This window comes from Fistularia commersonii, chromosome 16 (assembly GCF_037954325.1).
Source record: "Fistularia commersonii isolate RoL2024-O1a breed Wild chromosome 16, RoL_Fcom_v1.0, whole genome shotgun sequence".
NCBI lineage: Eukaryota > Metazoa > Chordata > Actinopteri > Syngnathiformes > Fistulariidae > Fistularia > Fistularia commersonii.
In genome coordinates, this window is record NC_141299.1 from 12,627,712 (window position 1) to 12,640,965 (window position 13,254).

Below are 13,254 nucleotides of genomic sequence, written 5' to 3' on the forward strand. Positions count from 1 at the left end.
TAGACGAAGTTCCCGGTGCATAATTTTTCTAGATTACCCCTTAAGTAACTAGCAAACAAATTGCTGTGTTGCTTTGCACAGAGGATCAAAGAGGTTATTACAAAAGAGGAGCAAAGGGGGCAAAATGCACCGCTGGAAAAAGACAACCACCCTGTGTAAGAGCAGTTCATATGGCCGCTCACCCGGGTGAAGACTGAACTCTCAGTTATTCTCTGCATGCTAAAAGTGACAAGAATGGAAGTTGGAAAATAGTCTTGTTGTTTCAAAATTTTTCCTAAAACACAGTTGTCAGACAATAGTAATAATCTTTGAATATAATTTAGTGTAGTAATTGGAGACCGGCAGCACTGATGGACAGCCAAAACCTTGATTCTCTCTCGCATGTCCCCACTTGAAGGTGAGTCAGCTTAAGACTGACTTTAAAAGACAAGAAGCTGAGAGACACAGATCACACCTCCTGTCACTCACAGATGTTTCTTGTACCAATTACAATATCTGAACATGTACAACTGATACGAGGCACTGATCTGACTCCAGTGTGTCTACTTACTTACAGTCTAAGCCAGGTTAAGGCAGTACTACCATGACCTCTTGTAAAACAAGACCAACACAAAGAACATTTGCTATAGAACTTGGCAGCACAGTGTTAGTTTCTCTCCAATTCTGTCCACTAAGAATTGATTTATTGACATTACATGAAATATCAGCACCAACTGGGGCAGAATCAGAGTCCCTTTTCAGCGCCAATAGATTACATAACAGGTGATCATTGTATTTCATTTTTAGTGAGTATTTAACGCTTTTGGCATGCCAATAATTATAATCAGGGCAAAGCTATTTAAAGTCAGTATGGTGAGTTTCAGCGGAGTATATAATACTACAAAAATGCATGCATTTACAGAGGCCTAGAGAAAACTACTCCTTCAACTTGTTGACAGACAGATATGTACTTGGAAGTATGTATTACTGGTTTTTGTGCATGAAGGGTAAAAAAAAAGCGCATAGAACATTGGGTTGTCTGCTGGAGATCCTGTTTTATAGCCTTCAGTAAGACAGCTCAGCCCCCGAGGCTCTTGCAGTTTATCACAGATGAATATTTTCTTCAACGGTTAAACACATTGTGGTATTTTCTGACAATATGTTACTACAGCCCACTCTCAGCACATGATTCAGCCGGGCTATTACTGCTGCCACATGTCTATTGACATCTGTCATCATTCTCTAAAAGCCTCAGGACTATTTAATGACTCAAATGCATTCATTCAAAATTATGGGAGTCCATGAGGATCTTTTTCGACAGCACTGACCTTCAGTCATCCAATCACGTCGTTGAAAAGTGTACCTCTACGAGGAACAATTCAGACAGGAAGAAATATTTTTATTGCTCAATACAGAAAAGGTAGAAAGATGTCAGGGTCATCTGTCATTTCATGGGATTTTCAGTGGAAGACAGGAGATGTAAACATGCCCCTCAAAAAAATTCGGGAAGGAGCTCTCAGACATCCTGAGATGTCTTGCAAGCATTACATAAATTGTTATTCACTGACAGATGTTTCTCTGGTTATCATCCTCAGAGCAACTGACACTGTGTGCATTTATGAATATTATTTACATTGTTATTAGCGTCTGCCCTCCAGTCTTAAGGTCGCCACAGAATTTTTTAAGATTCACAACATATTTACACAGCTTAGCTGGATCAAGGCTTCTGCAAGAAACATAGTGGCTTTTTGTATTCAGATGCCCACAACACAACACAGCAGAAGCATATATCGTATTTGAATTGTAGTTATGTAAAAAAAGTCTGAGCAAACTTTGGATAAACTATTCATGTAGTGATTGTAGTGATAGAGTAATTTATGTGGCTTTTGATTGCATTATGCTAGTATGTTAACACTCAAAGTAATTATTTATTCGGTAATACTGCGCGGGGAAGTAGCTAAAAAAAACTATGACAGCTGATTCGTTTCAATAAAAAACCTTGTATGTTTTGTCTTTCAGTAAAGAACCTGGGATAAAAAACATAGATATCTGGTTAAATGGCTTTCTTCATAATGCGGTTCCACAATATCCCCCTTGACTATTATCTACATGTGTTTCATAAAGTGAAGAGGAACCTCCTCCAAATCCATAACATCACGATCAGCTGTTACTGAGTGCCAGATAAATGGTTATTTTCAAATTGTTGACATTTAAAAGTGTAATATTTTGTTTTTTTCCAGTACAAAAATGTTCTTTAAGCTCAGATTTTGACACATACACTCATACATATATGGTGTACAACTAAAGAGTATACAGAATATACAATATTTTGTGTGGAGTATCAAAATGGAATGGGAGTCTCTATGGACAGAAATATTATTTCACTTCCGATTAAGGTTTATTGATCCACATTTAGGTTTTCATATACAGCAGGCGTACTAAGAACGCAATTTCGTTTTGGCAGAACACTTCATTAAATATAGTGTATATATTATGGTTATATACTGCACCTAACAAGACAGTATATATATGGTTAGATAGGACATAAGTATAAAAGTAGTATACATACAAAAGTATAAACATTACTTTTGACATTGGAAAAGTACATTTGCGGTTTGAAAGTCTTATAGATCAAAATGTTATGTGTACAAAGTATTGAGTATTCGGTTTTTGGGGTATGAAGTGTCACAGTAACTGATTCCTCTTGTCTACAGCTTATCAGGAATTGCACGTATGGAATCCATTAACCAGTATTAAAACAACACATCCTACTGTTTTACACCACTGTCAAGGAAAATGGGTATCAACAATACTTACTTACCACAATTGGTCAATCCCCTCTAAAACAACTCCTTAAGGCCTGATTCAATAGTGTGTTGTTGCTGTGTTTCTTGAACTAAGCGTAGCAGAGGGTGAAATCAGGTTACTTCACACTGTGAAACTTCCCATGAACCAAAGTTTTATTCTGACACATAACAGCACGAACACTAATTACCTGTGCTGGGTCAGCTTCTTCTTGCGCAGCACAAAATTTCATAAAACAAAATAATGGCCCTTGTTCTAGATTTATATTTGCATACTTGTACAGTCTCTCTCTGAAAAATAGGGGTGTCTTTCCAGTGCAGTATATATTTAATATTATAATAGTTATTTTTATCCATCCCAGGATGTAGTTATTCATTGTGCTCATCTTGGTTTGCCAACAATCTAAACTCCTGACTCTTCCATTTTTTAATTCTATTCAATTCTTTTTTTTAAATCATTATCAAAGAACAACACTAATTTCCTGAAAGACAGTACATGCTTCAGATGTTCACCATGCTGTGCTTGAAGAGTTCCAGTCAACCAGCCCTGAAGAGCCATAATATCTTTTTTCAGTTTGTTACAAAAAACACATACGCAGATACCTGCTGTAAGTAAATATACAGTTTATAGAAAGTTAAATGAACTGAAATTTGTATCTTAAAAAATGCAAGATCTTTTTTTAAATGCAAAGCTGGTGTCTTATTGAATATGCAAAGCCATCTCTAGCCGGAGTAGAAATGTACTTAAATTCTCTATTTTCAGTTAGCTTGGCAATATCTAACCCATGGGGGGAGAGTTGATTATTTTCACAGTATCTGTTTGTATCATTTATTAGTTATCATCATACATTTTTCAAGCTGCCATCATTCTACTTAAATCTAACAAAGGTTGGCGGATGGAGGGAAAGCTGATATAAACCACACACATGAGAAGCAGAATATAATGAAGCTCCAATTTAAGATAAACATCTCGAGGCATATACAGGAGAGACATACATTTGCAGCCATAGTCAGCCCCTTATGTCAGTGCGGCAGTACTGTATGTTGCTCAGTCTCTCATTGTTAATTAAACTTTCAGCACCTTTATTAAAATTCTGCTCGAGAGCATGGCCTTGAGGGCAACAATAGCAAATGTCATGTTTTCTTGCTGCCAGTATAATACACGCTCAACATGACGATAGCAGTGCGGCTCACCTATTCCATTTGACCATAAACGATTTTCACCTCCAAATAATGGAGCAATGGTTGACAAAAGGGCTCCGAATACACCTGGATGCTTCAGGGCACCAATAATGGATTAGATGTATCCTATTCTGCAGGTGTACCGGCAAGTCGTCAAATGGTGTTTCACAGGCAATTAGCATTTTCATGTTTTGGAGGGCATGATAAGAATGGGTTTGCAGTAGTTTGCGAAAATTCGATTCGGTTTCTAAGAGCTCATTGCGCTCAGCAGAGAATTGATGATTCCATGTCCGGTGCTTCCATGTGTGTGCAGAGGGATTAATTTGATCTGATTAGATAAATGCCCCCTCAACACACACCTATTTTCCCGATAAGACCGTCCTCCTCTCTGATGGCATGGTCACCCTTCCTCTTCACTCTTCTCATTTGTGCTCATTTGTTTCCACAGAACAAGATATATTTACTTCAAGGATCAGAGTGGCTGACTGAGAGCCAAGTTGTGAGAAACCAAACTCATGATTTGTGTTTATAAAGCCGTCAAACTCATATAAGCAGCAGAGCTGGAAGGTCATTGCTTGGCAGTAATGGTGAATTAGAATTAGAGCTATAAAGCTGTAGACTCTAAAGTGACATTAACGATTTTGTTTGTAATTGAGCTTATCTTGATTGATGAAACGACATTAGTTTCAGCCCCAAGAACGGATCCTATTTATTGTCAGTATTTGCCCAAGACCAATTTAAATGTGCAGATTTTCTCTTACTCAACCTTTTTAATCTGGATGCTTCAGCGAGTGATTTGTTTGAGCTATGCACTGAATAGTTTCGCACCATTGCCAATTGCTGAGCTGTGGAAAAGATTGTAAGTTGCAAAGTTGTAATTTCCAGATGTTAGTTTGTACCACTATCCTGTTTAAGGCTCTGCAGTCCACTTGTGTGTTTGAGAATAAGTGAGATACTCAGTTGTTTTTTAATGCTGATAACTGCACGTCTCACCTGCTCTCAGTGACCAGGCCCTCACACTACCTGCTGAGCGCAGCCTCAAGCAAGTCCTTCTGAAAAGTGCCTCTGGCGTCAACATTTGGGGAAATTCTTCCCCTTATTGTTTTGTCTCGCTTTTTATATTTTCTCTATACTTGAATGGTTTATTTGAGTGCTGCCATTTAACACTTGACTGTATTTTCTGTTTGACTGTTCACTATTGCTCCAAACTTGTGGTATTTGTTTTAATAATTGAGATAAACGACATACAGTACTTGCAGGGAAAGAGAAGAACAACCAAGTTGTGGTCCTGTTTTCCGATGAGATATATAAATCTGGAATATAGGCTTAATGGGGTATAAAAAAATATACATCAAAAACCCTGGAACAGTTCAATGATGCTGTAATACTAGAAGCTACAGCCTACACAAAATAATTCAAAGCCCTTCTATAATCTTTCAAAGACCAGATACATTATTAAACTGTATTAGCTCTTTGTATGTAACTCTGCCCAATAATCTCTTGAAACCACATATAATGCTGAAAATTGGCCAGAAAAAAACATGATTTCATAAACCTATGAAGTAATTATGGTAATCTACTCCCCGTGTTGTGTGTCCTATACAGCTTCTTCATGAAGCATATCAACAGCAATTGGGTTAGACCCAGTTTTTGCCTTTTGTAATAGGTTTGTTTATTGCATCTACTGAATTGTGCCCATTGCAATAAGAAGCCATTGACAGATACGGGATTATGTTTTGTTTTGTTTGGTTTGGTTTTGTTTTTTGGGTTGTTTTGTTTTTGTTGAATAAAATCAAACTGAAATATTTTCTAACAAACTTAATCATTAGCTTTTTTTTCTTATGAGTGAATATTTAGGCCTCAATAAGCCACTAAGACAAAAAGTTTCCAACTCTAATGAGACAGATGTCAAGTTTTAACAGAATAAAAAAATATGTAGAGAAACATATGTTGGGAAGATGTGGAAAAACGGCAGGCAGCTGTGGATTTTATCCACTTAGAAATGGAAATGAATACAGGGAGAACAGATCAAATAGCCTCGGCAATGGCCTGCTGATATCAGGCTATCATTTTCCCCTCGACCAATATAAAATTATTAGTTGCTGATGTGGGAAAATCTGCACCAATCACTTTTACCCCAGCAGTAAAAAACTACGCAGTGGTATTTCAGTTCAACCAATCACACACTGCTGTGAAAAAAGTACAGACATGTATTAATTATTTTACTTATAAGATCAGTGTTAATAACCACTGATTTGATTTGTCCACCACTGCATCGAAACACAAGTATTTTTTCCTGCAAAATAGAGTGTTTGATCTTTTTCTCCTGTTGGCTTTTCCCTTCAGGGGTCACCACAACAACTCAACCTTCTCCATCTAACCCTATTCTCTGTATCCTCCTCTCTCACACCAACTACCTTCATATCCCCTCACTACGTCCATAAATCTTCTACATTATTTATTACTTTCTTTTATTATACATGGATTTGTGAGCAGATGATATGGTTTCACCTGGGTTGTGACCAAAAAAATCTCAGTTTTATTTAAGATAACACAGCTGGAACCTTTGAAGCCGGAATGATCAAAAGTATCCCACAAACATGCTTGGGGAGAGCCTAAGCCATCTTGTCTGTTTGCCCTTGCAGCTGGTGAGTGAGCAACAAGAGAGCCGCCCGCTTCTAAGCCCATCCATTGACGATTTCCTCTGTGAGACCAAGTGCGATGGGCTTTCTCGCCCAGTGACTTCCAACACAGCAGGTAAAATGCAACGACCCCGTATCTTTCACTGAATAGTGTGTAAACTCGCACGAATGGCTACCTATTTCTAATCAATGTACTGTGGCAAGCTGGGATGTAGTAGATCAAATTAACTCAAAGAGCTTGATATAGAAAACCCTCTTGAACCCTGTTCACCACATGACCACCGGTAATGCTTGTTGTTTTTTCAACGAGCATTTTGAAACCACCGCCGCATGAACACTGACCACAGGCTAGTGTCACTCGCAGTGACCTATTTACAGGTCAACTCAACTCAACAGTCCCAGTCTTACCAGTAAATACTGAAACTCAACAACACGAGAACCCGACTAGCACATCAATAAAACATGATTATTTGAACCTTTGCAGGATTGCCAGCCCTGATAGTTACTGGCCTACCTGTAGTTGCTACAGTACTTTTCTGCTTAGGTCAATTGCTCTTTAAACCAGTTACTTTTAACTTTTATACAGTCCTGAGTTAAGCGCCATCCGGGAACAGAAGTTACAATCTTTTTCATCTGCTTGGTTCATTAGACCATTTTCTTACCATTTTTTTAAAAAATGGAAATTGAATAACAAATTCAAGTTTAGTTTGCATGATGCAACACTGTTTTGTCTGTCACAGATACATAAGTTACATACAATGCAAAAGTGTTAGCTGTAAACATTTTATATCATTTGATTTATATTTTGTGTAAAGAGTACTGGTTCTTTTGCTTACTAATAACAGTTATTTTGTTACACACCCTTGTAAATAGATATTGGAAATAAACTGGCTGATAATGCTCGATGCTTTTCATTCATGGAGAAATCACTTTGAAGTATCACAATAAAATTGTCAAATAAGATTAGCTTCATAATGCATGGCAAAATAAATGTTTCAAATGCAAGAAGTTCTCTTATACCAGGGGTGGGCAATTATTTTGGCTGTCAGGCCACATTTCTTATCTAATTTTTATGCACGGGCCAACTAAGTATCATGTAAATTAAACCAAATGAAAATTGCAATTTAAGTATTTACATATTTTTGGCATTTTATCTCAACTTTAAAGTCATCATATGAATGTACTGACATTATTTTGTTTGGAATCATCCATACAAAATTAAACAAAAGGAAAAAATAAGGAGTTTCTAAATTCAATATTTCTAAATTCAGATTGAAAATACTTAAAATATTCAAAGAAAATAGTTTGGCGGTCCGGATAAAAGAGCAAAACAGGTCGGATGTGGCCCGCGGGCCATAAAATGCCCAGGTCTGTCTTATACCATGCTCCAGTCACACACACGCAGAGACGCAGATACACAAAAACACATACTGTGTGTGCTTATATATTCAATATTGGCCTGTAGTTTTTCAAGTAAATAAAGCCAACGAGGTCAAAGTCAAAAGTAAGACAGTGAATGCAGTGACATTAACAGATGCAAAGGACCATTTGTTTTGCACATGAATAGCTGTTTGTTCAGTGAGCTGTACCGTGTTTTTAGCGATAACTTGTGGAACCAGATCGTACAGCAGACGTGCTCAGCTTCCCAAAAGCTGACTGTTGCCTCTGCTGTTCGTAGCTTCGGTCTAAATCTGTTCGAAATACAGTGAAGTGTAAAATGTAAAGAGCATTAATCCTGTTTATATCTTGATTCATGTGAAACACAAAAAAAATGTACCATTCAGGGCCAACTGCAAACAAAAGAAAATCTAGCTATTTCAGTTTGATACCAATGACATAGATATTATAACTAGAATTAGCCTTCTTTTGCTGATCGGGTTTCCTCCTACAGTCTAAGAACATTCTCATGAAGAATATTTCACGTGTGCTGAATTGTAGTGCACTAAGTTACGAGCTAAAGGAATTTTCCATCTGTAAAGATTACAGTAAGCAAAGGAAATCTGTGATGAATTCTAATCACCGGCTCAAATGTGCAAATCCAAATAAGACTCATTAAGTTGTTCCAAGACTATTTTGCTGAAAAAAATTGTTTGAATTACACTTGCAAAGCAAAACGCACTGAAGCTTACATGTAATCTTATCTTTAGTGTGCAGGCAATATTGCTAAGACAACAATCATCGGTATCTTCAATTGTTTTTTTCTTTTTCATATTCATCATAGCTTGCGTATTTAGCCGTATATAAAGGCAGAAACTCATCTATACAATCCACCCCTCCCTCACCTTCCTGGATAAAATCCACTCTTCTCAATTCACGTGCTATTGTGTTTTTCCTTTTGTCAGCACATAGCTCTGGAAAGCCAGTTTGAAGCCTGGGCTCTCATGACTCTTCAAACAAGACGGACTAGATACCCTAATTCAATCATTAGTTTTGTTTTGAAAATTTGTTGCATGCTAACACTGAAATTGTTAATCTATACGTTGTCTGTGAACCTTTAGAAGAAAGTATATTGGCCCATAATTGAGATGCATTCATATATTGGAATTCCAAAGTTCATCTCAGCACCATACTGAAGAACAGTCTGTGAAAGTAAGAAAACAGATATGCATTGCCAGAGAGTTAAAAACAAGTTAATGTGAAAAACAGATAATTAATTTATAAACACAAAAAGATCCAGCTTTCATGTTCTTTGAAAAGTTGAAAGATATTTGATTTCAGTTGATGGACAACTAAATGTGAAAATGACACAGTATTAACAGCAGCTGTTGATGGTTTTCAAGATTAAATGTCTGATGTGAAGTGTCTGGCATTCCATTAAATATAAATGTTGCTGTCCAGCTGAGAACTTGACAGATATAAAGACAGAACAAGTAACCAGACCCTAACTAAATAAAATCATCAGTAATTAATATCAGTATTAATTACAGTAGTTAATATCAGTAAACAGAGGTTGATGTCAGTTGTATGGGTGTTGTATAAAGTTGTCCTGATATTTCAAATGTTAATTTATCTTTTACTTGAGCATCATTTCAATTCATAATGTACTTAACTAGTTTTTAGGGGGATTTCCAGGTACATTTAAAAATTAAGTTTGTATAAAACCTTCAGCTTTTTTAACCAACAAATACCGACTAGTTGTTTGATTTTACACATATTTAAAGTCAATCAATAAAGTAAATAGAATAAAAACCATAGCTGTGTATACCATTATCACATTGTCTTAAAACAGTGAGCCAGGATAGTTTTTGGTAATAACCCAAGGGGTTGTGATTTTCAGAGTTTGTAAGTGGTTTGCCCATTTTCGGCTATTTTCTATTCATATTACAAAACTGCATGACTATTTCAGAACACTATTTTCTACATTTCATCGCTTAGGATTCAAGCCCCACCACAGAGCACCTTGGGAAGAAAGAATCCCGTTAAAATATTCAACTGATGAAGAAAATGTATTTTAATCTTATGATTACATGCAGACTCAAGAGTTCAAAACCGTTTTGGCGTTATTCCATTTTTCCTGAATGACTTGTGTTTCTTTTTATGGCGGAAAATCTCTCCAAGCAACATTCCTTGTGAGAGTGTCTCCCTTGAATCGTAATTCTCCTTGTCATCTGAGGAGCACATGGTATAGAAAGCAAGCACACTCAGACTGATTGTGGAGCGAATTCGGTAGCTCTCACTCAGCTGTCAGGAGACACCAGCCCGCCAATTACATCGTCTTGGAGTTTGCAGTTTGGATTGCAAAAACGAAACAGCAAGAGTGACTAAGGAATCTTTCAAGGTATCTTAAATGATCGGTCCTCGTGTATTTTCATCAGTAACCTCGACCAAACTTTGAGACAATATTCACTGTACAATGGCTACGGGTATTGGTTCTATTTATTTGGTATGTATTTTCTACTAATTGGTCAAACTAAAGGCTTTTGTTAATGTACAATCCCAGCCGGAACCTGCATCTATTCCATTTAATTTGCAATGCAAAACAAAAAGGAATCCTACTTTCATCCATGCAGCAGCTGAAACTTTTACGTCCAGAGGATAACGAATGCCCCAAAATGCTGCCTACATTGAGGTTAAGCTAGGAATTGCTGACTTGACACATACTTCAGTGGCTAAAAACAATTAAGGCCCTAATTATTTCATAAAGAAGATAAAAGAAGTGTTTTTTAAAAGAAGAGGTACCAGTATAATTTGTTTTTGTGGCTTTATCTACATAAAAGCAGCGCTTCTCAAGCACAGCACAGCAAATGGACTTCAGTACAAACAAAGGTGTACTGTACTGAGTCAACAAAAACTTTGTGAGGCTTCACCGGACATCGTAACCCTCTAACATACATCAACATTCTCTGAAAAGAAGAGCAGAATTTTTTCAGATGTCGACTCGGGGCAGACATCGTCTTAAGTATCCTTGACAGCTTGGCTCTCCGTGTCAAAAAATATGTAGATAATCGTCAAATCTTCGTGTTATTTGAATGTTTGCGTTATTTATTGCATCACAGTGATTGCGCTAACAATTCCTTGGTATAATATACACTTGAAGAAATCATAAAATTATGGTAAGGGGCTGATTTTGTCAAAACAACAAAATGAATAAATCCATTGAGATTAATAAATAAAAAGATATGCCAATGATTTATTTAGAAAAGTATTGACTTTTAAATTTAACAGAAATACAAACAGATAGAATGATTTGGAAATGACCAAAATGCACAAAATATTATATTGTGTTAAAATAAAAATATTCATAAAAAATATATATAATATAAAACATTTAATTGCTTCATACTTCATACTTCAAACTATATTCCTCGGAAATTGTTCAATCCAGTTTCAGGACTTTATACTTCAAAGTCCTGAAACAAAACCACTTTAATTGTGGGAAATGTAAATTAGTCTAGGTCAGGATATTATACACCAATAGTTGTAGTTGGTTATAGTTTGGCCAAATTCTTGACTCGCGATTGCTGCCAAATGTCCACCCCTGTAATAGGACATCCCACTTCTGTTATTTAGTGGTTTAAATCTAAAGGGAGATTGCAATGTGCCTTCAATAAAGCTCGGGGTATTTAAAGAGACAACCCTGACTTTAGCCCAGTGAAACTTGTTAATCTATGCCTGTATAACTATTTTATAAGCAGTCCAAGGAAAAGGCCTGCAAATCTGTAGTGCCGTATGTGACATTAACAAATATTATTGGCAGTTTAGCCTGAAAGCATCTTACTGGTTCACACTTCAGTAGTCAATGTCCTCCAACATGGACACATTTTGGGCTTCTTGAATGAGGCTCACTGAAATGCCAAAATATTCTGTATGCAAATGAGACAAAAACCTATGAAATCTACGAAAGTAAAAAAAATGAATCAAGTGTAATTTCCATTGCAGTTCTGTCTTCAACTCTGGACCTTCTGGATCTCAGTGAACCTGCTGAGAGGAAGAATACTAAGGACAGGAAAAGTCCCCTATCATCCCGGAGTGAGGGACAGAAGAACAATCCTCACAGGAAGAAGACCGATGAGACGGAGCTGATTCACGTGGAAGTTGATCAGACGGGGCCGACAATGCGAACGCCAGAGAGGGTGTCGTTAGACTCAGGTAGACACGATTGCAAACGTACTCACCAATCAAACAGTTTACAAAAATCCAAGATAAATCATTCAAGCAACTGAAAAGTGTATCAATGTGCATCATCAAGGATATACTTTTATCTGATTTACACATTACACTTTTTTTTATTTAAAATCAAAACCGTAAGAAATTATTAACAAAGTCACCATGGTCAATCCCATCTGCCCCCAACACACACCTGTTCTGCAGCATTTTTGAGCCAGCTGAAGAATACCATTAGCAACCATGTTATTAAAGTCAGACATTTCTTTATAGCATAAATTATTTGTCTGCGATTAATGTCATCTGTTTATACAATTTCTGCTATTATTTATTATTGTTGTGTTTTACTTGAAACTCTGGCACAACAATTTCCTTTGGGATAAATAAAGTTGTTCTTATTCTTATTCTTATTCTTATTCTTATTCTTATTCTTATTCTTATTCTTATTCTTATTCTTATTCTTATTCTTATTCTTATTCTTTTCTAATTCCCCTCAGCTCTTAAATTTTGATGGTTCGTTGTTATTGCATCTTGGAACACAGCATTAATGGCCTTCTACCCTGTCAGAAAATGACCAAAAAGTGAAAACCTGTGTAAATAAAATGTTTTGAAATTGATAAATACATTTTCCTTTCATCATGATTACTGATTACTTCACACAGGCTAAAGGAATAAACATAGTTTTTCAAGACAAAATAATGTATCGAGGGTATCCAGGACATATGTGGTCCATTACTTTTGATGTCAAATAGATAGAAACTGTTGCTATCATTGAAACATTTTCTCTATATTATTGTTTAACCGGTGTTTGTAACTCTTTCCAGTTAACATCGGATCACCTCTGGATAAATGGGAAGAGTTGAACCCCAACTCTGAACGGAATGGTAATCGTAAATGGAAGTTGGAGAGACGCCGTTCCTCTAAAACTTCATCCAATGAATTTCTGTGGCAAGTATTATTTTAATCAAGCATTATATGTCAATTAAATGATAATACATTGTAAGTGTCTACCAGTCCCCTGACAGAATTTACATAACAGGACC

At 36.5% G+C, this 13,254-nt stretch overlaps 1 protein-coding gene across 3 annotated transcripts in view; it reads left to right on the forward strand.

Moving 5' to 3' along the window:
• Positions 1 to 13,254, forward strand: part of pex5la (peroxisomal biogenesis factor 5-like a) — a 77,878-nt gene that overhangs the window by 38,492 nt on the left and 26,132 nt on the right. For all 3 annotated transcript variants that reach the window (XM_086161645.1, XM_086161646.1, XM_086161647.1), the window contains 3 exons: positions 6,611 to 6,722; positions 11,987 to 12,196; positions 13,036 to 13,159. In XM_086161645.1, the coding sequence (XP_086017771.1) occupies positions 6,611 to 6,722; positions 11,987 to 12,196; positions 13,036 to 13,159 (446 nt within the window). The remainder of the gene's footprint in view (positions 1 to 6,610; positions 6,723 to 11,986; positions 12,197 to 13,035; positions 13,160 to 13,254) is intronic.